The sequence below is a fragment of the Macrobrachium rosenbergii genome, chromosome 55 (genome assembly GCF_040412425.1).
Source record: "Macrobrachium rosenbergii isolate ZJJX-2024 chromosome 55, ASM4041242v1, whole genome shotgun sequence".
NCBI lineage: Eukaryota > Metazoa > Arthropoda > Malacostraca > Decapoda > Palaemonidae > Macrobrachium > Macrobrachium rosenbergii.
In genome coordinates this window covers 35,490,859-35,517,344 of record NC_089795.1, presented here as the reverse complement: position 1 = coordinate 35,517,344, position 26,486 = coordinate 35,490,859, and the positions used below count along the sequence as shown (strand labels likewise).

The 26,486-nt window shown below is 42.9% G+C and overlaps 1 protein-coding gene across 1 annotated transcript in view; it reads right to left on the bottom strand.

Annotated features, from left to right (window-relative positions):
* The window catches only part of LOC136835786 (F-BAR domain only protein 2), a 261,890-nt gene extending 236,000 nt beyond the window's left edge, over positions 1 to 25,890 (bottom strand). The window contains exons 1-2 of the mRNA XM_067099642.1: positions 25,765 to 25,890; positions 16,363 to 16,454 (exon numbers count right to left, since the gene is read on the bottom strand). Of these exons, the coding sequence (XP_066955743.1) occupies positions 16,363 to 16,454; positions 25,765 to 25,794 (122 nt within the window). The 5' untranslated portion in view covers positions 25,795 to 25,890. The remainder of the gene's footprint in view (positions 1 to 16,362; positions 16,455 to 25,764) is intronic.
* Positions 25,891 to 26,486: the final 596 nt, after the last annotated feature.

The following is a 26,486-nucleotide window of genomic DNA, read 5'->3' as shown; positions in this document are numbered from 1 at the left end:
ATATACCCAGGGACTGCTGTTGGTTTTAGTTCCTATATTTATGATAGTAATTGTAATTTTGCAAACTAAAGTACAAAGAAATATTTGAAAAAGCATGTATAACTCACTAAGAGGTACTGCATCTCCCCAGCCCAGCACATCTTGTAAATATTTTACCATAAACATACTCAGGGATTGTTACTAATTTTAGTTATCTGTTATGATATTATGTATGCTGTAATTGTAATTTCACAAAATGAGATTTTAAAAATTGGAATAAAATCTGTATAAACCATTCCTAGGGGTGTTTCTATTGTATCCTTTACCCCAGCCTGTAAGGGTTAAAGAAAAAATTTATACTATAGGGAACTACACCCACACAACAAATTCTAATAAAGAAATACCAATGAGGCATTTAAGTAATTATTGTTTCAATGATACAAACCAATGTATTAATTTACAAATAACTTTTCTTTTTCTGTGTGCAGAAGGTGGATTTTCTGGCTTAAGTAATTTTACATATAGCAATCTTCACTATTACTTCAACTTAGAAAAATAGCAAAATTTTGTAAAAATTTGGATTTTTCTTAGTTTTACATACTGAATTTAGAATTTATTTTTTAAATACTAACCTCTCCATAACACAGCTTTTGCTTTTGCACCACTGGGAGTTCAACAGATTGCAAAAGAAAATGTGAATACAGTAGAAACCCGGACCCCGACACTACTCCGTTCCAGAAGAAGTGTTGAGATGCAATTCAGTTGAGATCCAAACCAATTATTTCCACAAGAAATATTTGAAAATGGATTAATCTGTTCGATCACCAACTTACTACCTTGACTTTGCCTTTTTATACAAAACACTACACATAAATTACAATTAAATAAGTTCAGAGTTAAATAGTGAGACCACGAATACAGGGGGTTTATTGTACTGCTATTTTTATGCCGATAAACGACAAATATGTAGTAAAGCTCATATTATGGTGAAATCAAGTGAAGAGCGAAGGGAACCTTGATTTTTTTTACATGAAATAAATGCCCCCATACAGCCTGCATCATCTATTAACAAAAAAAAATAGTCAAATTAATTTCACAAGATGAATTTAAGTTATATTTCGACTTAAAAACACTTCGTATAACGAAAAATAACCTTGCCCATATAAATAAATTATCTAGAGATTCATTTACACCAACTGGAAGCAAGAAAAGCGCTCTGAACCGAGTTAAGCGAAATGAACTTACCGTGTAATCAATTTCCAAACCAAAACATGGATTGTTATGATCTCAATTTATAACACAAAAGCAATATACGAATATGTACAATATTATTGCATAGAGTGAATTAAGGCATAACATTTTAAAAGATCCATGGAAAAGATGCATATTCGTTATGTTGATGTTTGTATAATACGATATGTAAATATAGAGTACAGTAAACGCCCCGTATTCGCAGGGGATGTGTACAGCAATCCCCCATGAATAGCTAAAATCTGCGAATACTTAAAACCCCTCTCAAAACACTTAGAACTGCCTATTTTGATAGTTTAAACACAAAAAAACTCTAAAAATGTTTATAACTGAGTATTTTAATAGTTTTATCACAAAAAGTGCATTTACATGAAAATTATATGAAAATACAATAATTAGTGAATATTTCTCAGTGAAAATAAAGCAAATGGGTGAATTTTCCAAGAATAATGGGTAGACACGCTCCACAGATAAATCCGCGAATAGTGAGACCGCAAATACGGGGTTTTCTGTACAGTATAATGTAGGCTAGGCTCCGTATATGTATACGATATACCATAGTGTAGGCTAAGCTAATTCTTGTGTTATTCAATTTCTCTTTGTATTGAATTATCATAAGTCACTCTGCATGAACCTCCAGAATTAGCTGATATTAATAATTACTATACCGTGTATGTATAGAGTATACTTTATAGTGTAGGTTGCGCTGCCATATATGTATACACGGTATTGAATACCCTAGTGTAGGCTAGACTATGTTTGAGATTGGTTTTTCCAACAAATGACAGGTTTTTTTGGAACCTAACGCCATCGTAAGTAGGATAATAACTGTACAAGCAATTTTAGTTTTCCTTTGTGTGTTTGAACTATCAAAATAGGCAGTTCTAAGTGTTTTGAGAAGGGTTCTAAGTATTTGCAGATTTTAGCTATTCATGGGGGGGTACGCATCCCCCCCAAATACGGAGGGGATTTACTGTATACCAAAATTTTAAGATATTTCCACTGTTTATAGATATATAAACCTGAACAATTTATATACTGTACAGGAATATCATTTGACAACAGCTCATTTGGGCACTGAACCTTATCAGCAAGGCAGTTGGGGTTTGTATGGTTAGTGAGAAATGAAACCCTTCCTATTCACATGACAGCCTCCACTTCTCCTTCAGCTACAGGGATGGGACAGTTGGGAGTATGATTTAAATACAGGTAATCCCCTAGTTATGATGGGGATGAGTTGCAATGGACCTGTCATTACTGGAAAATATCATAACTCAAGAGGCAGCCTAGCCTATCTATACAGTATAATCTACACATATACTGTATGGTACAGTACTGTACTGTTAATTCTTTTCTGTTTTTAATTGGTCTTTAATCATCAATATCAACTAATTCTGGAGGTTCAATGCAATTTGACTTACAATACACTAGAGTTATAATAATACAAACAGAGAAATTGCATAACACAAACAAGAATCGGACATGTACTGTACTCACCACGATTCAGTCCGTCATCGGCGTACTTGAACAATGTCAGGCTGTTGATGGCTACATTGAACTTGTAAACATCAGGCTCAAATTTGGTGGAAAGCATAGTGGGAGGGGATGACACTGGAGTCATTCTCTTAAGGCATCCATTGTAGCTTGCACAGCACATTTTTTTCATTTTAGTAAATGACTTGGTAACATGCAAGAACATCTTGAAGTCCTCTCTCAACTTTAGCATATTGTTTCAAGTTCACATCCATTTTACTGAACAGTTTCATACCGTGTTCAATTGGGGCATATGCCTCTACAATTGCTTTCATCATAAACTTTTGCGCTGGTTCTTCTTTAATATCTTCTTCCTCTTCAGTTCTTTATCTCTCTTCTGTAAGTTCAATTAAATCTTCTGCCATTAGCTCTACACATCTTGTACATCTATGAGTTCTTGGATATCTTCCTCTTCAAGTTTTAAATCTAAACTTTTCCCAAGTGACATGATTTGTTAATTTCAACATCTGGTTCATCCTTATCAGAACTTTTAAATGAGTTCAAATACACTTTTAGCAGATTTTTCAAAATCCCATTCATACTTTCTTTCTTCACCTCCTTCCATGCCCTTCCAATGTTCAGAATGGCATTAAGAACATTCAATTCCTTCCAGGAATTTCTGAGCTCTTTGTCCTCATTATATGTAGCCTCAACAACCTGAGCAAATGTGTTCCAAAGATAATAGGCTTTGAATGTAGCCACGGCGCCCTAATCCATGAGTTGTGTGAGAGAAGTTGTGTTTGGTGGCAGAAACACAACTTTTTGTTCTCGTTAATATCTCCAATGTGCTGAGAGTGGCCGGGAGCATTGTCAAGAATCAGCAGAATTTTGAAGGGGATGTTGTTTTCCTTACAATATTCCTTTACTTCTGGAACAAAGCAATGCAAAAACCAGTCTTCGAATAGGAGTGCAGTCATCCGTGTTTTGTTATTATGCCGGTAATGCACAGGAAACATATGTTTGCTGATTCTTGCTAATGCCCTCAGATTTGTGGAGTGATAAATCATGAATGGCTTGAGTTTATACCCAGCCATATTTCCCCCAAGCAGAAGAGTCAGTCCATCTTTGTATGCCATAAACCTGGGCATCGTTTTGCCTCTTTGCGGATGTAGGAACGTTCTGGCATCCACTTCCAATACAGTCCTGTTTCATCGACTTCAAGATCTGATCCAGCAAGTACCCTTCATCAACGACGATCTTATGCAAAGCATCCTTAAATTTAGCAGTTCCTTCAGCATCCGTGCTTACTGCTTCACTGATAATTTTCACACTATGAAAATTATGGCAGGTTTTGAAATGCTGAAACCATCCATAACTTGCTACAAAGTCTTTGTTGTGCATCATCGTAGTTTTTCTTTAGTTCCTCGAAAAGCAAGCGCGTCTATGTTTCAGTGGTCAAGAGGCTGAGTGGCATATGCTTTTGTATCTGGTCCTCCATCCACGTCACCAGTAACTGCTCCATTCTTCCACAGGTCCTGACCTCTTCTTTGTTGTAAACGTCGAATGAATTGAAGCAGATGCCTTTGCAGCCTCCATTATCCATTTCTTGTCTTCAATGATGGTGGATATTGGTGACTGTAATACAGTATATACTCATCACGTGCTATGGCCATGACTGCCTTTCCCATGGCATGATGGTTGATAATTTTTTTCTGCTTTAAAGTGATGGAATGCCTCTTCTTGTCACACCACCAGGAGGAGACTTACTTGGGCATTTGAAAGACATAATGATCTTATAAAAAATTTCCATTTTAAACAGTTTAAAACAGACAAAAATCACACACTAACACTGACACAACTTTACTCTGTGGCCGGTGAGCACGAGTGAGGGATTGGTCAGGGCGAGAGATTCGCACATCCCAGCCTCTCAGGGAAATGTACTGTACCATACGCTGCTGCCTGAGCCCATTACGTGAGATTTAAAATATTTGTCATAACGGCATCATCATTGTAGCATCGAAAATGACATTTTTATGATGAAATAAAGTTTTATATATACTTACCCACTAATTACTTAGCTAAGAGTTTCTACTTGACGGCAGCTTAAGTTTTGAAAATTTGTGGTAGCGCTACTCTTTTGTTTATAGAGGTGACTAACCTGCCCATTTTTGGAGTATGGGCTAAGAGAGAGGAGCAACTCAGCCAAAAGCTCAATTGTTGATGCCCCAAAAGTTCATGTGAGGGGAGGAGGGTGGGCTCCATCTGTAATTACTAGGTAAGTACATATAAAACTTTATTTCATCATAAAAATTATATTTTCATAATAAAATAAATTTTTTAACATACTTACCTAGTAGTTATATATATAGCTTAAGTCCCTGACGTCACGGCACAATTTCAAAACTCGCGGCAATCGATCGGTTCTCAGGTGAACCACCCATGCGCCCTCTACCCTGGTACCTGGAACCATTCCAACTATTCCTCAGATCTTCCATGCCCCTTAGTCTCTAGAGGGGAGGAGGGTGGGAATTTAATTATATATAACTACCAGGTAAGTATGTTCAAAAATTTATTTTACTATTAAAATATCATTAAACATCTGACTTTACCTGGTAGTTATATATATAGCTGATTGACACCTTTGGTGGAGGGTCAGAGACACCAACATCGTTGAATTTTGCTTAAGAGTTAATAAACCAACTTTAAGGTTCTTACCTGGATTAAGGAAGCTGACTTTAATGAACTCCCCCTCATTATGTCTGCTTTCCTTAAGAGGTCCAGCGATCCATCAGGGGCTGAAGACCTCTAGAGATGCCAACCGTACCAACCTCTATGTGACAGACAACCTATAATACCCTTTGTTCGGGCACCACCAAGGAACAAAATGACCACCTGACTAAAATCAATGATTGTGGAAGACTGGGTCCAATCTTCACAAAACAACCATAAAATTTCAACCATTCCAAGGTAAGAAGCAAGGGTATTGTTTTATGGGATTGCAGGGGTAGTCCCTTCTCCCACTACTGAGTTACCTGCTAAAAATAGTCCCCAGCGCATAGCAGTTGTCAAAAGCGTCTGTACTTGCCAAGTAGTGTGAGGCAACACTGACTTGCTTCTCCAGAAGGTAGAGTCCATGATACTTTGTAGGGACCTATTCTGTCTAAAGGCTACAGAGGTTGCAACTGCCCTGACCTCATGGGTTTAACCTTTGTAGCTTGAGGTCTGCTTCACTACTCTTCTGAATGAGCTTCCCTTATCAACTGTCTTATGAAAAGGATAACGCATTTTTGACATTGGCAGAGAGGGCTTCTTAACTGAACACCAAAGCGCCTCTGACTTGCCTCGTAAATCTTTAGTCCTTTGCGGGTAAGATCTCAGAGCTCTTACGGACACAGGACTCTCTAACTCCTCACCTGCGATATCTGCCAGTTCGTAATCTCGAAACACATTGGGCCAGGGGTTGTGAAGGACGTTCATTCTTAGCTAAAACCCCAGTTTAGAGAGCAGATAGCTTTGCTAGTTCCTAAAACCGACAGTTTTATTGAAGGCACGGACTTCACTGACTCTTTTCGCTGTTGCTAAACTAACCAAAACAGAGTCTTCATGGTGAGATCTTTAAACGAAATCTCTCGCAAAGGTTTGAACCTATCAGACATGAGAAACTTTAGAACCACGTCTAGGTTCCACGCTGGTGAGTTCTGTCTTTTCTCCTTAGTGGTCTCGAATGATCTGAGAAGATCTTGGAGATCTTTATTGGCAGGCAATCCAAGTTTCTGTGTCTGAAGACAGCTGCCAACATGCTCCTGTATCCCTTAATAGTCGGGCTGAAAAGTTACGTCTCCTCTTAAGATAAAGAAGCAAACCGCTATCTGGGTCCCAGAGGTACTGGAAGAGGAAACGGAGTTGTCCTTACACCATCCTCTAAAAATATCCCACTTGGATTGGTACACCTTTGATGGTAGATGACCTCCCCTTGCTCTTACGATCACTCTAGCTGCCTCCCCTTCAAAAAAACCTCTAGCTCTTGTGAGTTTTTCGATAGTCTGAAGGCAGTCAGCTATAGACCTTGAAGGTTTTGGTGATACCTTTTCAAATGGGGTTGTTTGAGTAGATCTGGTCTTAGAGGCAGACTTCTCGGTGTGTCCACCATCCATTCCCGCACCTCTGTGAACCATTCTCTTGTCGGCCAAGGGACCACTAGAGTCATCCTGGTGCTCTCGAGGGACACGAACTCTGAATAACTTTGTTTATAATCTTGACGGGGAAAAGCGTAAACATCTAGACTGGACCAATCTAAAGGAACGCATCTATGCACGTTGCCTCGGGTTCTGGGTGCGGGAGAACAGTGCGTCTCCATCCTCTTCGTTTTGTGCTGTGGCGAAGAGGTCTGTGCATGGACATCCCCAAATTCCACATTAAATCTTTGCAGACGATCTTGATGAAGAGTTCATTCTGTTGCCAGGACTTTGACCTTTCCTGCTCAGACTGTCTGCTCTCACATTCCTTTCCCCTTGAAAGAATCATGTCAATAAAATCAAATTCTTCTCTTTCGCCCAGAGAAGGAGTTTCCTCGATCGCCTCATACAACGACCTGGAGTGGGTTCCGCCTTGCTTGTTGATGTAGGCCAACGCCGCCGTGTTGTCGGAATTGACCTGCACAACTTTGTCCTGAACTGAGTGCTCGAACTCTTTGAGGGCTAAAGATTGCAGTCAGCTCCTTTTTGATTTATGTGGAGCTTCTCTTGTCCTCTGGTCCAGGATCCCGATACCTCCATCTTTCCCAGTGTTTGCTCCCTACCCCCGAGTCCAACGCGTCCAGAGAACAACACTAGGTCTGGGTTCCTCTGTTTTAATGAAAGGCCTTCCTGAAGCTTGACGGGTCGATTTTCCACCACTGAAGGCATTGTTTCATCGTCTCTGAAATGGGGATACACTCTGTCTCTAACCCTCTTCTCTGCTCCAATACCATTGAGGTGGAATTGAAGTGGCGAAAGGTTTAGTCTTCCTAAGAAACAAACTGTTCTAGCGAGGAAAGGGTCCCCAGCTGACTCATCCATTCCCTCGCTGAGCACGTCCGTTTCCCCAGAAAATCCTGTAGTTTTACCAAGGCCTGTTCCATCCTTTGATGGTAACGGAAAAGCCCAAAATCCCGAGACTGAATCCTCATCCCAAGGTACAGGATCTCTTGGGATGGGGTTAGTTATGCGACTTCTGTCTGTTTACCAGAAGTCCTAGTTTCTCTGATAAACAGATTGTCGTTTGAAGATCCTCCAGACAGCGATTGAAGGAAGGAGCTCTGAGGAGCCAGTCGTCCAGATACAGAGAGGCCTGATGTCTCTCGTGTGCAGCATTCCGGCCATTTGACTCGTCTGGTGTGAATATTTGGGGCAGTGCTTAGGCTGGAAGCAAGGGCCCAAAACTGGAACACTCTCTTCCTTGAAGGCCAGTCTCAGGTATTTCTTGGAGCGGGTGGATAGGGATGTGAAATATGCATCCTGAAGATCCAAAGGAAACCATCAGTCGTGTCTGACTGCTGCTAACACTGATTTCGTTGTCTCCATGGTGAACTTATTTTTTGTACAAAGACGTTGAGGGCACTCGCCCAGTACTGGTCTCCACCCCCGAGCTCTTGGGAACCAGAAAGTCGACTGTAAAAAAACCTAGATGAATCCAGGTTTCGTGCTTTCTCTCTATTCGTTCTTCTGCAACAATATAGATACTTGCTGTTGAATCGCCAATGCCTTGGATTCATCTCTGTATCTGGGTGACAGATCTATCGATTTGTCTGCCAAAGCAGCTTTGTAGAAAGGGATTTTGTACCCATCCTTGAGCAGTTGAATGGACCAAGGTCCGCTCACTCTTTTTCTCCCACACCTGCCAGAAGTTGGATAGTCTGACACCTAATCAAAGCTGCCTGCAGGAGAAGATACAGTTAGGTCCTGCTTCTTCCTGTCTAGAAGCCTCTTCTGATAATGGATTCTTCTACCAGTCCTAGAGGAACCTCTACCGGAGGGCTTCCGACCACCTGAAAAGGGGCTGAGACACTGAAACACAGAAGCCTCAGCCTACTCTTTTAGCGATGAAAGTCATTGGTAGGACTTTTCTTGCTGTTTTAGATATCAGATCTTTGCGGGTTTTCTGGGCCAGGGTGAAGAGACCTCTTTTACTAAATCTTGAGGCATAAATCAGTTCTGATTTTGACTGACATGTCCCCATTAGCCAGGAAAGAGAGCAAAGATGGGCCCTTTTTTTCTTGGTGATTCCGCTGAAAAAGCGCCCAGCTATTGGTTGTACCATCTCTGAGTCCTTATCCACACAACATCAGATATAATGAGTTCTTCAGGTGTCCAGTGCGTGTTGAATATATCCATCTTTCTTCCTAAAGCTCCCAGGGTCCAGTCCAGAAAATTAAAGACCTCCAAAGGCCTAAAAATTCCTTTGAGAGGTGGTTCCTTTCTGATGTTGACCAACAAAACGTTTTCCCCATGGCCACTTTCGGCGAGCGAGTCAGCAAGATTCGAAGTCTCCTGGGAAGAACAGGTATTCGAAATAACGATTCTCAGTTTGATACCAAACTAGTTTGGCTGGAGGAAAAAGCAAAGGCTGTCTTTCCTTGTTCCTTCTTGAAAGCATCCGCTCATTCATAATTTTAGGCGCTCTCTTGGGCAGGGACAAAACATCTTCAGAATGCTGCCTCTTAGAAGCCTTCCCAGAGTAAATTCTGAAGGCAGGAAGAGGAGCAGTCGGGATAAAGTTCTCTGGAAAAACTTCCGAAAATAGCTTCATAAGTCTTTTCAAGTCTGATGAAAGTGATGGCTTTAATATTGTCTTCATCGGAAATCTCTTCAATAGGATCCACAGGAGAATCGCGGAAGGATATCATCATTCTCTTCTTCCGATTGTCCTAAGACCGAAGTAGCGGCGTCTTCAAATATCATCCTGGCGCTTCCGTCCTGGCGTCCAGTCTCTTGGCGCCTGGCGTCTTGGCGTCCAGTCTCTTGGCGCCTGGCGTCGCGGCGTCCATCTTCTGAAGCTAACGTCTGGCGCCCAGCCTCATGACGGCGATGTCCTGGCGCCCAACTTCTTGGCGCCTGGCGCCCATCCTGACGCCTGGCGTGCCTTGGCTGTCATCTTCTTGAAGCTTAACGTCTTGGTGTCCAGCTCATGGCCTTTCCGGCGTCCATCTCCTGGCTCTTCTTAACGCGTCAAGGCCCAACCTCATGAGCCCTGGGCGCCCTGGATGCCCAGACTTCTGACGTTCACTGTCCCGCCAAAACCTTGAGGTCGCCGAGAACTGGTCGCCAGTGCGACATCGGGTCAAAAGTTTCCTTCGACTGACGCATAAATCAGCGGTGACCAATCTGTATCTGTCTTTTCTGTAGGGCTGCAAGACTTGTATCCGCCAAGAGAGTTTCTGTGCATATCTTGAATTAAACTGATTTGCGGAGCTTCCTGCTGTTGAGGTTGACAGGGGGGCGCAGTAAACGCTTTAATTTTTCTCACGTTGTGATGTTGGAATGAGCGCCCGGGACGCCTGATCTCATTTCGTCTTCAGCGAAGCAGACAGCGCTCGATAATAAAATATACGCTCGTTTTTCACCGGAGCTATCGCCGAGCTAAGAGGAACGGCTTTGGACTGCTCCAATGGCTATAACCTGAGTAGGACGATCACTTCCGACGCCGCCCACAGAAGAAAGTTTCTGAGGTGGCTTCTTTGATGTGATGCCAGCCCAGTCTGGGAACCATCGTCTTCCGGCGCAGGACGAAAAAACTTTAACTCGCCTTTCCTATGGCGAGAGCGTCGCCCTGGGAAGGCCAGCAGTGCGCTGAGGACGACTTCTTTCGGTAGCTAAAGCTCTACTTCCCTTCGATGTCGACATTCCTTCTCACAGGGTTGGTGAGCTTGGAAGAGGTCTCGGACTAGGAGCACGACAGGACCGGCGGTCGCGCCCTCCACTGCACTTACTAACAACGCATTAACACTTGTATTTTTAGATCTCTGTTATCGATCACATATTATCCTGTCTTCTGTGGGGATTTTACCTGTTGGGGGTACAGATAGCAACCATCATACACCTTTAAGTGTTGGTCTTACCTGTTTCAGTAGGGGGGGTTCAGAGACTACCACTACGGGGAGAGGATCAATAGGATAGTTAGCAAGGGGCAAGGTAACTATTCCTGGTTATCCCCAGAAGAAAGAGACATGAGTATAACTTAAACTCTTCACAGGCGGTCCCTTTCAAGCTTTCTCACATACCGACTATAATCAATCCATTCCCATTCAGATGAGCCCAAGCATTCATCACATCTGTCGTCCGACTCCTGCTTTACCCCTAACTTCACACATATTGGTGAGGATCATTTCGATGAAGAAGTCAAGACATGTTGTAAGAAAATTCCAAGGGACAAAATCTAAAAGCAGTGAAAGCCAAAGCAAAGTGTACTTCACCAAAAACAAGCTACCAGGAAAACACGGACTCTGGCTTGAGAATTCCAACGATGTTACCCGACGGCGGCAGGGAAGATCTGAGAATAGTTGGAATAGTTCCAGAGTACCTGGGTAGAGGCGCCGCGGGTGGTTCACCTGACTACCGATCGCGTTGCGAGAGTTTTGAAATTCTGCCGTGACGTCAGGGACTTAAGCTATATATATAACTACCAGGTAAGTCAGATGTTTAAAAATGTCATTTTTATACAAGTAACTTACCCAGTAATTACTTAGCTGAATCCATATTGACAGGCGGTGGGATTCATGTACAAAAAGTATCCCAAAGCATTAATAAGTTAACGAATTTGCGAATAGAATAAAAAATGGCCTAGCACTGGTACAATGACTGTTGTTCCTTACCTGGTGAGATTGCTGCTGCAGGTAGATACTGCCTCTGGTTGGCGCTCATCTCAACTTTGCAGCGGTTTGGTGGTATAGCCAGGATTGCCTCTACTGAAGTGGGTACTTAGCAGCGGTGGAGCAGTCTGATTGCTGACGAAGTATTAACATAAGCTTTCGTGACAATGGACATTTCCGAACGCCAACAAAGTCAACAGTATTGTTCCTGCCCAGGGTGCAGCACAATAAACATAACAACCAGAAAGAACAAACACTGTCACTTACACCTTTCAATTAAAACATATATAAATCCACCACGCTACACTAAAAAACTGGTGGGTACCCCTGGTACATAGTAGCCCCCAGGCTCCCCTAGGACTCAATCACCCTAAGTCAAGGCGAAGAGATTACATAAAGGAAGGATTAATTCCTACATTCCCTCCCCAAACACTACGCCAGCCATGGACAAAGGTCCTAACGTACTGCATTTTTCGTAGACTGTCTCCACATCTCTTAAGTAATGCATCAAGAAAACTGATTAACATTTCCAGAATGTAGCCTGTAAAATGGAAGCTATGGAAAGACTGTTTAAAATCTACCAAAGCAGCAACTGCCCTCACATCATGGGATCTTACCTTCAGGACAGGTAATTCATCTTCCTTAACCTGGGAGTGTGCCTCTACAATGAGATCTCTTGAAAAGAATGAGAGTGCATTTTTAGATAATGGCATCAATGGGTTCTTCACCGAGCACCAGAAGTTACTTGCTGGACCTCTGATTTTCTCAGTTCCATGAATATAATATCTGAGAGCTCTCATAGGGCACAGAACTTTCTCTTCCTCTTCTGTCCCTACAACATCAGATAAATTTTTAGTAGAAAAAGAACTAGGCCAAGGTTTGCCAGATTCTCGTTCTCTGCAAGAAAGCCCAAGAGGAGGGAACATACTGCATCCCTTGGGAAAATCCAATCCGTTTGTCCATCATGTGGATTTCACTAACTCTTTTAGTTATAGCTAAGGCCACTAAAAACAGTTTTTCTAGTAATGTCCCTCAGGGAGGAGGAATGCATGGGTTCGAAGCGGGGACTCATAAGCCATTTTAGGACAAAGTTCAGATTCCAAGGGCAGACTACTTCTCTTTTAGATTTGGTTGTGTCAAACAATTTGATCAGGTCGGCGAAGTCCTGGTTCGTAGAAATATCTATACCTCTATGCCCAAATACTGAACTCAGCATCGACCTATACCCTCTGATCATTGAGGAGGAGAGGCCTCTAGAAGGTCATAAATACAAGAGAAAATCAGCCATTTCTGCTAAAAAGGTCTTAGAAGACAAGATGTTTTGTCTTTTACACCAACTTCTAAAGTCTGCCCACTTACTTTGGTAGACTTTGTCAGCAGACTCATGTCTACATCTGGCGATAGCTTCTGCCACCGCTCTAGAAAAGCCTTTTGCTCGTATAAGTCTGCTGAGAGTCGAAATCCTGTCAGGGCCAGAGTAGATAAGCCCTGATGGAACCTCCTGAAGTGGGGTTGTTTGAGCAGACTTGGAATGGCTGGCAAGAGTCTCAGGAAGTCTACAAGTAGGCCAATCAGCTCCAGGAACCACTCCTTTTGTGGCCAAAAGGGAGCTACCAGGGTCATCCTGACGTTCTGGTGTGACTGAAATTTCCTGAGCACCTGGCTGATTGTCCCAAATAGGGGAGAGGCAAACTGGTCCAGATCAGACCAGTTCTGCAACATTGCGTCTGTTGTCCAAGCTAGCTGGTCTGGAAACAGGGAGCAGAATCCAGGAAGATGATGGTTTCTGGACATTGCAACCAAGTCCAGCGTGGGCTCCCCTTAAAGTTTCTAAAGATCGGAGCACACCTTACGGTCCAGAGACCACTCTGTGGGTAGGACTTGTTTATGGCGACTTATCAGCTGAGTTTGGTTTCGGTCCACCCAAAGCAGCAGATCCTTGGCCATCTCGTAGAGGGAGAACAAGTGGGTCCCTCCCTGAAGTCTATATACACTAATGCAGTGGTGTTGTCCACATAGATTGCCACTTTCTTGTTGCTGACTTCCTCTGCAAAATGTTGCAAACCTAGGAAGATCCCTTTCAACTCTTTCAAGTTGATGTGCAGGCTTCTCTCCAGTTGGGTCCAAACTCCGGAAATTTCTTTGTCCCCCCAAGAGAGCTCCCCAACCCAGATCTGATCCGTCGGAAAAGAACTCTAGGTTGGGGTTCACAACAGAGACATCCCTTCCTGTCTGCGGTGTTCCATCACCGCAGAAATATGCACTTGTTCTGATCCAATTTCTGATCCCAACTGTGACCCTGAGGAAATACTGAAGCGGTCTCATGTGTAACCTCCCCAATTTCACAAATTGCTCCAAAGATGCCAAAGTCCCTAGCAGACTCATCTATTGGGTTGCTGAACATGATTGGAGCGACAGGAAAAGGTTGACTTTCATCAGGCAGTCTGCTATTCTTCTAGGGGATGAAAAAGCCCGAAAGTCTGAGTATCTATCCTCATCCCCAAATACAGAATCTGTTGAGAAGGAGTCAGTTGGGATTTTTGCAGATTCAGTAACAAACGCAGATCCTGCGTCAAAAGTAGAGTCTCTTGAAGGTCCTTCGTGCACCTCTCTTTCGTAGGAGAGCGGATTAGCCAGTCATCCAAGTAGAGATATCTTGACTCCCAGCAAGTGGAGCCACTTGGTCAATGGGCATAGCACTCGAGTAAACACTTGCGGGGTTGTTGATAACCCAAAACATAAAGCCCGAAACTGAAGCACTTGGTTCCCAAAGACAAATCTCAAGTACTTCCTTGAATGTTGATGAATGGGAACGTGGAAGTATGCATCTCTCGTGTCCAGAGATATCATCCAGTCCCCTTGATGAATGGATGCGAGGACGGATTGGGTCGTCTCTATGTGGAACTTCGTTTTCTTGATGAAGACGCTCAAGGCACTCATGTCTAGGACTAGCCTCCATCCTCCTGTGGCATTGGGAACCACGAACAATTGGTTGTAAAACCCTTTGGAAACATCTTCCACGACCTCTATCACTCCCTTCTTGAGGAGGGAAGACTTCCTCTGAGAGGGCCAAAAACTTCTCTGATCCTAAGGGGTTGGCCTTTAAGTCAATGGGAATGTTGATCAATGGAGGCTTCTCTTTGAAGGGTATGCAATACCCCTCCTTTAACACTTGAATAACCCACTGCTCTGCTCCTTTCTCCTTCTACCTTTCCAAAAGAAGGTGGAGTCTGGCCCCTACGCCCCTAAAAACAGTGCACAAGGTATGCGAGTCATATGTAGCCTGAGTTAGTTAAGTATTGCAGCCTTTGCTGCAATACTGCAATACCTAAAACTAGAAGTGCTAAAATCTGACATGGTCACAATTATTAAGTAAAAAATCAGTACGTCTATTAGACTAGTCACAAGAAAGCTATTAACTGGAGCTATCTAAATAATCAAAGCTGAAGGCTACTGGGTCAAAAATACTTCACCAACAGGGGAAGATCTCAACCAAAAACTTAAACTCAGATGCGTAACTTAACACTGTGTTGTCTTAAGCCGGAAGAGAACAAACTGAGCTATTGGTTGAGTTGATCCTCTATCTTACCCTGAAAGTGGGCAGGGTTAGTCACCTACATAAACAAAAGAGTAGCGCTACTGCGAACTTTCAAAATTTAAGCTGTTGTCCAGTAGAAACTCTTAGCTAAGTAATTACTGGGTAAGTTACTTATATAAAAATCATAACTGTTATCGCCATCGTAACTTCGAAATATTGCAACTTGAAACATTGTAACTCAAGGACTATCTGTACGTACTTAAAGTTGCATATCCATGAAAGATGCAATACCTTAAAAATTTGCTAATGATCCTACGAGAATATAAACCTTCATGTTTCTGTACAGGAACACGAAGCTGTGTACCTGTCATGTGTCTCAAATGGTCTGGCTAATGAATGGCAAGAGACTGATGAGCCACTCCACTGCCACAGGAAAACGTCAATGTCCCAGGGATGGTTGATTCATGTAACCTCCTATACAGATTGGCAATGGAAGCAGGGGGCTGTACAGTCCTGCACTAAAGTTATGCTCACAACCTAGAACGTAACACTATGAAAGATGTCTGGGGCAACCCATCTCTCCCACCTACAGTATAGAAAATCAAAGAAGGCAGCATGTCAGCTTTGAATGCTAAAGGTCTATGGCCTCCATCCCCAGCCCCCCTTGTTTAAGGAGGACTAGGGTAACAAATCCAGAGACCACAGTCTTTGGACAGATGCTCAGTTTAATAGCTCACCTGCATACAACCACAGCAACACAAACAATGGTTGCACTACCAACAGGTAGGAAGGGAGCAAAGGAGAAGAGACCAACGTCCTTGCAAACATTATGCCAATCTTAGCCCAACTAAAAATGCCCTAAATTGCACCACAAGGGATGCACTGACAGCACTACCCACTATGGGGCATAGTTCACTGATGAATCATAACAAAGAGAAACACAAGAAATACTGTAACAGTCAAGATCTAAGTAGTCACTGAGGTAAGCAAAGGCTTTTGTTATTATATGGGAGAGGCACAACCCTAAAATGACAACATATACAGGATTTACCAACCTCTGCCTTACAGTAATATCTGAATACTCTGCTAGTAAGACACTCCAAACAGACCTAGAGTAAGGAGTATGGTATAAGATTTAGGGAAAAAAAGCAAACTTTTTTTTTTTTCAGAAAATAACCGAAAAATTTACGGGCATCTTACATAAAGCACCTTGTATGCTTGAAAATATAAATATATTTAAAATAAAAGGACTTTTTTTTCTAAGTACATTACTCACCTTTCCTTAAAAAATTCTGCCAATTCCTTGCTGGCTGTTTGGCCCTGTTTCATATTCTGATACAACACATTCCAGCCATTGTGTTCTTCCCCCTGAAATTTAAAGTTACAATCTTTAAGCAATGTTATAAAAATGAGAATTGACATTTTTCACTGTTAGTTAGACAATCCAAATGTGCATGTGCCAAAAATAACAGTTTGAAAGTAAGTTGTATGTTTCCTAGGTATAAAAACCAGAGCCTTTTACACAAGTACCCTTCAGCAAACACTGGCAGATGGTCATTGAACTTGGTAAAAAAGAAGTTAACTGGTTGGTTAAGGGAGTTGAGTGGGTATACCATTTATTTACCTACCATCTCCATGCACTTATCCTTCAGTAACAGGGACAAAGTAGGGTGGCAAAGGTAAAACCTGCATTAAAAAGCTATGGTTTGTAATACCTATGAAAAATACAAATTTATTTACAAATTTTATATTTGTTCTTACGAGAATACAAACCATTGCCTCATTCCTTAGGTGGGAGGTAATCTCTGCACCCCACCAGGAATCACCATGATCCTAGTTGCAAGTACAAGCAAAGGATGCTATGACACCTGTAGGGCCCTTGGCAAGAGTGATGGTATATAAAGCCTCACTCAAGTAAGGACAGGTTCAAGGAAGCAAGGGAAGCAGTAAAGGAATATAAGCTGAAAATTTGCTAATTTTGGCTAACACAACAGATGGGTACAGAATTGCTCTACCACTCCTCCCTCTTGTTGAATAGAAGAGTGGAACGAGACGCATCTCAAAATGTCTCTAAGATTGGGTGCTCAAAGTGCAGTTACCTTTATCTCGTCCAACCCAAGCTGATACTTTAGCAATAATTCAGCCTAGATGCTGCTCCAAGAAGGACAAAGGGGAAGAAAAGAAGCTTAGTCATTCTGTATTCATACCCCCACGACTAGAGTAAATTACTCTAGAGTGAAAGTACAGTACTTGGGTGAGATACTTGTCTGGCCAAATGGAAATGAGTCACTACACAACTTACTGAGCAGCTATCCCACGTCCCAAGAAAGTATCCAGGGACCAGTGGGCGATGTCCTTCAAATAGGATGAGGTAAAGGTTGTCTGCCTACATGAGACACTTGCCCTCACTACCTGGAAAACTGGAAGGTTCCTCTGAAAGGTTAGGGATGATTCCATGCCCGACTTCGTAAGCCCCTGCATGAGTAATGTGAGTTACGTCCTCCTCAGAGAACTTGTTTGGATGCCTCATAAAATCAAGTAAAAAAATTTTGTACTAATGAAAAGGCACTGACACTAAATGAAAAGCACAGGTCCTTTCCAGATACCTTATGAATCAGGAACGTACCTCATCTGAGTAACCATCAATGAAGTCTCGAGAGCGAGGAGTATCAGAATAACTCTTGAAACTCCCATCAGGAAACGACAAGAGCGTTTGGCATGAACCTGGGAATTCAAGAGTGAGAGACACCATCCCTTCAAAAACCAGACAAAATGCCTATGTAACTTCCTGCCACACTGCTGAGACTTGAGCTGGCAGTGACATGGAGTGACAAGACTGCTCAAAATTCTTCATAAGCATGGATAATTCCACCAAGAGAAGAGTCCCAACCTCTTTCATCTGAAAACCTGGCATAAGGATGAACAAAAGCCTTACAGTGGAGACTGAATGGAGCCTGCCATGTTAAAGATGAACAGGGAAGTCTGTGACCTTTTAAACAGATACTGCAACTGGAGAGAGACACTTCCGCAGGAATGTCAGCAGATCTAGATGCCACCAGACTTGAGGCCAACGAGAAGTAGCCTGGGACGTCATGAAACCCTGTGATCTAATCTGTTAATCACCAAACAAAACAAGTTGAATGGCAGAAAAGCATAAATGTCCTAATTGTCACAGAGGTATTTGAATGTAACCATCATTACCCAGGGAACTGGAACAGGACAAAAGAACCCTTGAAGCTTTCTGTTTCACCTGAAAGCAAACAGGTCAACCATATGAGAACCCTAGAGCTTGAGCAGCCTCCCCATCATTTGAAGAAGTATCAACCACTCCATCTCTACAACCTGACCCAAGAGAATGAGCTAGCCTGCCAGAACATTCCAAATAGAGGAACTCTTGCGACAGGGCCAACTGGGGCTTCTGAAGTACAGTACACGATAATTCCCAGTTCCTGAGAGAGGAGATGTTCAAGTCCTTCGTGCACTTTTCCACCAAAGGGGATCGAAGAGGCAAGCTGTCCAGAAATAGACTGACGTTTATGCCTACTAAATGAAGTCATTTTGCTAGAGGAGCGAGGACTCGGCTGAACACTTGAGGTGTCATAAAGAGGCCAAAGCAAAGAGCCTGAAACTGGAAGACTTAGCTGGCACTGGGAAATCTGAGAGGAGACAGGCATTTAGATGCTGACATGGGGCACCTGAGAGAGTGTCCTGGAAGACAAACCTTTGATACTTCCTGGAGTCCAGATGGGCGGGGGGAGTGGAAGCATGCGTCCTGCATATCCAAGGATATCATCCAATTGCCCTGGTGAATGGATGAAAGGACTGACTGGTTCGTCTCCATCTGAACTTTGTCTGCTCGACGAAGAGATTGAAGGCGCTTACGCTGAGGACTGATCTCCAAACCCCAATGATTTGGGAACCACAAACAGACAGTAGTAGAATCCTCTGAGTTGATGTCCTCGACTTCTTCTATGACTCTCTTTTGAAGGAGAGACGAAACCTCCTCTAAAAGGGCCGAATGTTTTCCAGAGCCAGTGAGTAGGCCGTCAAAACGATGAGAGATGGGACTAAAGGGGGGGGAGGCTCTCCATGAACGGAATGGAAAAGTCCTCCCTCTGAACTTTGACAATCCACTATTCTGTCCCTCTGATATTCCACCTCTCCCAAAACTCGAAAAGACTGGCTCTCACTTGTGCATGGAGGACTTCTTCCTCATTTCTTGGGCAAGGGCTTGAGCTCCTCTTGATAGTTCTGGCCGAGAAGCGGACATTGGGGCAGATCCTAGACTGGACTTGGGCTTACTCCCATGAAAGGGATGTTGCTGGAGAGGAGAGATGGTCTTAGGAACAAAAACGGATGAATCCTTGTGGCGTTTGGAAGAATGCGCCAGAAGATCCTGAGTCGAATTCTCTGGAGGTCAGGCTTCTGGGCCTGAGTGACTCCTTTAGTGGAATGAGAGCACCAAAAAAACTCTTTATTCAAAACCCCCAAAACAGAAGAGCTGCAAGATCAAGAGAGCCATCCCTGTTGGTCATGTCTGCACAAGAATGGACTCCTAGCCATTCTGAGGCAGTCTCCAACTAAACCACTGCAATCTTCAATCTTCTTGGCTAGCACTCTCCCCATCCAGTCCAAGAAACTAAAAGCTTCAAAACAACTCAAAGAGGTCTTTGACAAGGAGGTCAAGTTCTGCCGATGAAAAACAAGTTTCGTCGACAAAAACGCCAAGTGTCAGGAAGAAGGAGGTTTCCCAGTGGCACATGAAAGAAACCTCCTACGGATTAAGCGCAAGGGAGGAAAGATGAAGGAAGCCTTACCTTGCTCCTTTGAGCAGAAAACTATACTTCAATCTCCTTGAGTGCCTTCCTAGAAGATGAAGAAAAGCACCATAGTGGGGAGCCTAGGTCTGTCATGTGGATGGCTCCTCATCAAGAAGGTCGAGGTAAGTGAGACCGGGCCTAGCTGAAGCCAAAAAAGGGTAGGAAAGCTCGCCCACAAATATTGAAGGAGAGCTGCATAGGCTATAAGATTCGTGGTTGGGAATGGGCATTTGGTGCTCTGAGCAGGAGATTGATACTGAAGAGTTGGTGCTGGGCGGTTGGGAGCTGGCACCAGGCACTCTGAAGCCGGTGCCGGGCGCTTGCCAACTGGCGGTGAGCGCTCATGAACTGGCGCCGGGCACTCGAAAACTGGCAGTGGATGCTTAATCAGAGTAAGACAGGCTCGTCAGGGTCCACAGGCAAAGGAGAAGTTGACAGTCTGACTGGAGGAGGCGAAGGAGACCGCAGTCTCTGAAACTACCTGGTGCTCTGGCCTGTCTCTGGCACACTGACCAATGACACGACATGTATCCTTCTACTCAAGACTACAGAAGAGTGGGTTTGCGACCCTCAGTGATCCCCTCCATTCTTCTTCTCCTTCCCCCCTTTCCTAGGGGAAAAAGATTTGAGCTACTAGTCTGGGTTTGGCAGGAACATGCTTCCTTCCAAACCCGAAACCTGAAGCCCTTGCCACCCTTGATGGCTTGGCTACAAGTGTCCTCTCTCCTGCAGCTAAGGGTTTGAAAGAAACTGAGCAGTGGGTTACAGTCTTGGGGCTCCAACCTTCATTTTTCCACTACTGCCTCCACTTTACCCTTGGAAAAAATTAACAGGAAGCATAACACTAAACTTCCATTAAAGGGAATTCTTCCTTCCTTTCTCAAGGAGAAAAATGAGGAGGAGGAGGATGGAAAAGCACTCGACAATTATGGGGAAGAGGAGTATAGAAACACTTGCAAATTCCTTCCTGCCCCTGGTTCAAGTCTTGCTCAACAAGGGAACTAGCACAAGCTACGTTTGTTGCTGCTATCATCGAAGGAGCCATGATGATACTCCCAAGGAAACTCTCATAATAGTAGGTAAGTGGTTTGCTTGACTAAAGCATCTCGTGAGCTTCAAACCACATAGAACCATATACACACTGATGAAGGAGTAACAGTAGAACTGACTCAGCCAAACATATACTGAGAAGCAAAGGTGAAGAGCCATCACGCATGTGCAAAGAAACACAGGTGAAGGCCATTGCACTCTCTAAGACAGCAAGAGTCAACTCAGGATGGCACTCAATCAAAGTCCTATATGACTTCTTATGGAAGGTGTTCTTGGACTTATTTCTCTTCTTACAAAAGGGGGGATGAAGAAGATAAGGTGCAGGAGGCCGAGTAAAAGCTCAATGATGACAAGGAGGAAGTAGAAAGAAAACACTTGTGATTCTTCCCCTTGCCATTTGCTTGTGCCTTGCTCGCCTCTGGCGCAGGAAGCCTGGGCAAGGGAAAGAGTCTCATTATTGTCAGTGTTGTGGTCATGCAGGGCATCTCCCACAAGAAGTACAACCACCACAGGAGGATCAACTGGGTTGATCTCTTTAGTGGATGAAACAGCAGCAAGAAACCTTCTCGGGCTTGAACACTGCTAAATCAAGAAAAGCAGTGACAAGCAGACTTCCCAGGATGTTAAGGGAAGGCCACGTTTACCAATACTCTATTGAGAATGACATACCTAAGCATAGTTAGAATCAACAGGAGTTGGTGATGGGAAGCCTAGTATTTGGGACAGGATCCCATTAGGGGAAAGCCCAGCCTAGGTACCCAGCTTGTCATTGGAGTAGAGTGTGGAAGTCACTCAAGTTCCTGCATATACCCTTCCCAGACTGAGGAGGAGCAATTTCTACATAAGATGCAGAGGGAGGAATGGAATGGAATGGAATATAGAGTTTAGGCCAAAGGCCAAGCTCTGGGACCTACGAGGTCATTTAGTGCTGGAAAGGAAATTGAGAGGAGGTAGGTTTGAAAGGTATAATAGGAGGAAAACCTTGCAGTTGCGCTATGAACAATTGATAGGAGAGGGTGGATAGCAAGACAGAAGAAAGGTATAAATAGAGGTACAGTCATAGTAATGAAGGAGTTGCAGCTAGGGGCCAAAGGGATGCTGCAAAGAACCTTTAGTAATGTCTACAGTGCACCCTGTGAGGGGCACTGATAGCACTACTCCCCTGCGTGGAGAAGCAGAGAGAGACAGAGGAAAAAACCAGAAGGATTTAATAGTGTCATCCGGGGAGTAATCCCTTCCACCCCAAAAAGGAAGCTGGTCACTGCTTCTAATCCTCCTCCCTCCTAAAACTTTCCCACTGTGAGGGTGACCATTCTGCACATGCCCTGCAGGGAGCAACAACTGCAAATCCTACCCCTACAGAAAATAATAAAAACCGATGTGGGTCAACAATCAAAGGAGACATAGCGCACCTGCACTCGCATCCCTCGTAACATATTTTAACTTATTTTTGCTCCATACTTTATTAAAAAGAAACATCACATAACATGCATAAAAAAGAAACAAGGGTTAGTTTCAACTCAGCCAAGTGGAAAGCATAGCAGAACATCAACATCGGACAGCAGTTGAAGAAAAAGTGCTTAGTGACTGCAAGTAAATGAAGATACTGTATGGCCCAACTCATCCCCCATAACCATCAGTAAAGCACCTCCTGACCAGGTTTCAACAACCAATTCCACCTCACACTGAGTATATATAAAATCTAATGGTTTGTATTTCCATGAGTATAACTGCAGATCATACCTGTGGCAAGCAAGGAAGTAATGCTGGCTCACATAACTCAACTGACGTACAGCCAGAGGGAGTCTGGGAAGGAACAGGAAGACACTGGATTTCAAAGTACACACAGAAAACCATGTTACCCCTACCTACAAAAGACACTTTCTCTTCCTACGGGAGGAAGAAGTGGCAGCAGAAAAGGTCTTACTCTCCTTAACCACAGCAAGAGAACAGGCCAAGGGAGGTACAGAAGACATTGTTGGAGCACACTGTGTCTTCAATAAAGCAGAGGTATCTCCTGCTGGCAAACCATTAAAGAAGGATCAAGCAAGTTTGGTTACTTAACAGAAAAATAACAGCAACAAGAGCAGGGAAACCCTTAGCTGAGGCTAAAACTAAGGTGGCAAATGATGGGTCTCCAGGAATACTGAATCACTGCTGGTACTCCAAACATGCAGACATAATTGGAGCAGCCAAAAGAGCTGGGGTATGTAGTGATGAACCAAGTGCATGTGCTGCAGTCTACATGGGGGAAGTTTGAAACATATAAAGGTTGTCACTGTCATCTATCCTCACACACACACACATACCCCTCTGAAACCATGCCAAAAGTGAATAAGACAGGCTGATCTGTGAGGATGAGGCCAAAAAGATTTGGTGGTGTCAAAGGAGTTCTCCCCTAAAGACACTGGCAAACATTTCTTGGCCTTCCTCAGTTTCTTGACAAACCTCCACCTCTGCCTAGGAATCCAGCCAGCTCACCCTCTCAAGGTAAACTGGAATGAACAAAATCAGTGGAGATCCAACAACAAAAAAGGCAAATTGATCACACACCAGCTTATATCCTTCTCATCTCTTATAGTAACTTTTCTTGGCAATGTTCATTATGAAAACAAGATGCAAACATTTATATATGCAAAGCAGAAGATGACATAACAGTAACAAATAACCAAGCAGTAGAAAGCAGCACAAATCTGTTGTCCCTAAACTCACCCACCTACTTTCAATTGATCATTTTGTTGACAAGACTCAACAACCATTACCAGTTCACACTGAAAAATATTCTGGCCATATAAAAAGCACAAACAGGTTCTCCTCAACTGGATTGAATTACCATGACTGAGACAGAGGTACCCTCCAACATAAAGATAAAACTATGCTGTGTGCAATGGTATGGAAGAGAACAGAGGATAGCTCCAAGCCATTAAGGATTTGTAGCAGTGTTAGAATTGAATAAATTTCTGCATTTCACTTCAATATTTATGGCCCTCAAAGTCAGGTTAGGATGGGAGGGCAGGGAATGTCCAGTCAGACATTACTAAAAGAAAAAAGTTATCAGACATTACTAAAAGAAAAAAGTTAAGTATATCTTAGTTTAACCAGACCACTGAGCTGATTAACAGCTCTCCTAGTGCTGGCCCAAAGGATTTGATTTATTTTACATGGCTAAGAACCAACTGGTTACTTAGCAGCGGGACCTACAGCTTATTGTGGGATCTGAACCACATTATGACAAGAAATGAATTTCTATCACCCGAAATAAATTCCTCTAATTCTTCATTAGCCGGGTAGGAGAGTCGAACGCTGGGCCAACAGCGTGCCAGGCACAAGCTCTATCCACCCCTCCAACGAAGAACTGTCAGACATTACTGACCATAGATTATGGTTAATTAAGGGAAGTAAGGTTAGGCTGAATCAGTCTTTTTCTCTAGGATTTACAGCATTCTAAGTAAGGTTGTATAGCGGATGGGGGGTCCATGGGTTGAAGGTCCCCTTCCTTCAAGTCTGGTAGAACCCAGTTGTGGACGGTACAGCTAGAATTCAGTCTTGTAAAAGGCTTTGTGACACCTTGGTTCCTACTTAAGTGAATAATGCTGCTTATAAACATGAACCAAATATTACTCCAATTGCTTATCTTGTGGTTTAGGTATTGTAGGCCACTCCAGTTTGTGCAATTTATAATAATTCTACAGAAGAGCTCTGCACAGATATTAATATTTTTTTACTGAACAATATAGGAAAGGGTTTACATAAAACAAGACATGTGCAATAATTTGAGAAATTTACAATCATTTGTTTATGTTTTACTGTCCATCCCCAAGGGAAAGGTACTAAACACAGCGCACCACAGAGCTTTTGGTATTTCTAAGTATTAGCTCCGTACAGACTGCATGTAACGGTTCTGTGAATACCAGAGACATTAGGGCGCCATATGTTCAAGAAGGGATTGGCTAAGGAAATCCATTACAAAAGGAACCATAGTAACCTAACCTCACCTAGTAGGCCGTGTTACTTAGCCAGGGGGCTCCGCCCTCAGTGAAGGAAACTCCACTTTTTACCATAAGTTCTCCCATAACACTGCGCACGCACAATAGCAAAAATATAATCAGTACAGAGTTTAATTACAGTCAAAGGACAAAAAACAGCAGTAAATTTTTGATAAGCAACCAAAATATTAGAGGAAAAGGTCAATTTCCAAGGTAATGTCCGACGCAGAGTTAATACTTAGCTCTACCACGTCCCTAAATAATTACTAGCCTATATAACACCTTAGGATCTGAGGAAACAAGGAGGAGTTGGCTGCAACGATATTAATGGTCAGAAATACACAAAGCCTAGTAGGCAGTTGGGAAAAATTAAGAGTATCACGTACTAAGCATAGGCTAGGCTACTTAACTACTCCATACTTAAGTCTAATCCAGTCTATGTGAACGGTTCTGCGTATAAAAGTCTAGCCTGCCGACTACTAGATAAGCAAGATTGGTCACACCTCGTACACGGCCTGTGCTTTCCAAAAGCCGAAGTTCAGGCTCTGTGACTTTCCTAGCTTGCCTCAAACATTCCAGCCAAACAGAAATCCTCGAGAAGGATACTACAAGAGCGTCGGTGATAAATATCGACGGAGCGACATGGGAAAGTTGTGCAATCGTTTATTTGACTAAATTGAAGTGGTGGAGTTTCTCAAGTGGGTGGATCAGCTGACGAGTAATCAAAGGCAACCGTCTTCCGTCAGATAATAAAGCATGCTTCTCTCTAATCTATTCTACGTTCATTCTCGTTTGTGCATGGCATAACTTCGATAATCCTACCCAAAAATAGTCGCAGAAGTCTACTGCCATGGCGTTAACACCCCTAATTGTTGACAAGTGCTTCGGCCCACATCATAACAAACGGCCAATATGGCGACACTTATTGCGCGATTTTACGAGACTTGACGAGATAGCAGCCCGCCAAAGTTTAAATATACTTGAGGGGAAAGCGTGCTTATTTTTTTTACATGTATACATAATGTTTATCCTCTTTTTGAGATGTTTCAAAGCTTTGATAGCCATAAATAAAGATTTACGAGTTGTAAGATTACATTACAGCTATACTAGCACATTTATGTCCCACAGCGGAAGCTCTTGGTCGTTCCTGGGTGTTTTTCACGCAGTTTTTTCTCTCCCCTCCAGTGATTCGAATTTGAATTTCATTTTTTAAGCCCCTGAGATTCTAATTAATGGCTAGAATTGTTTTAAACTATGGAATTCTATAAATATAACTTGGACGTCATGTCTAGCCATATAATTAAAAATCTTTTGCACAGACGCACTAAAATCAATGTTGTGGTGGGGGATCCTCATGACCTGATAGTGTTTTAAAAACTTAACTAATACAATATGTCTAATATTTCAGTCCCCTCGTCTGTCTAGGTATGAAGTGTAGTGTATACGGGACCCATAGTATCTTCTTGTTAAAAATAATGTAATCTCTTTATGATCTCTCAAATTCTCCTCATTAAGGAAATAACAATTAACAGTTTTTTTTTATA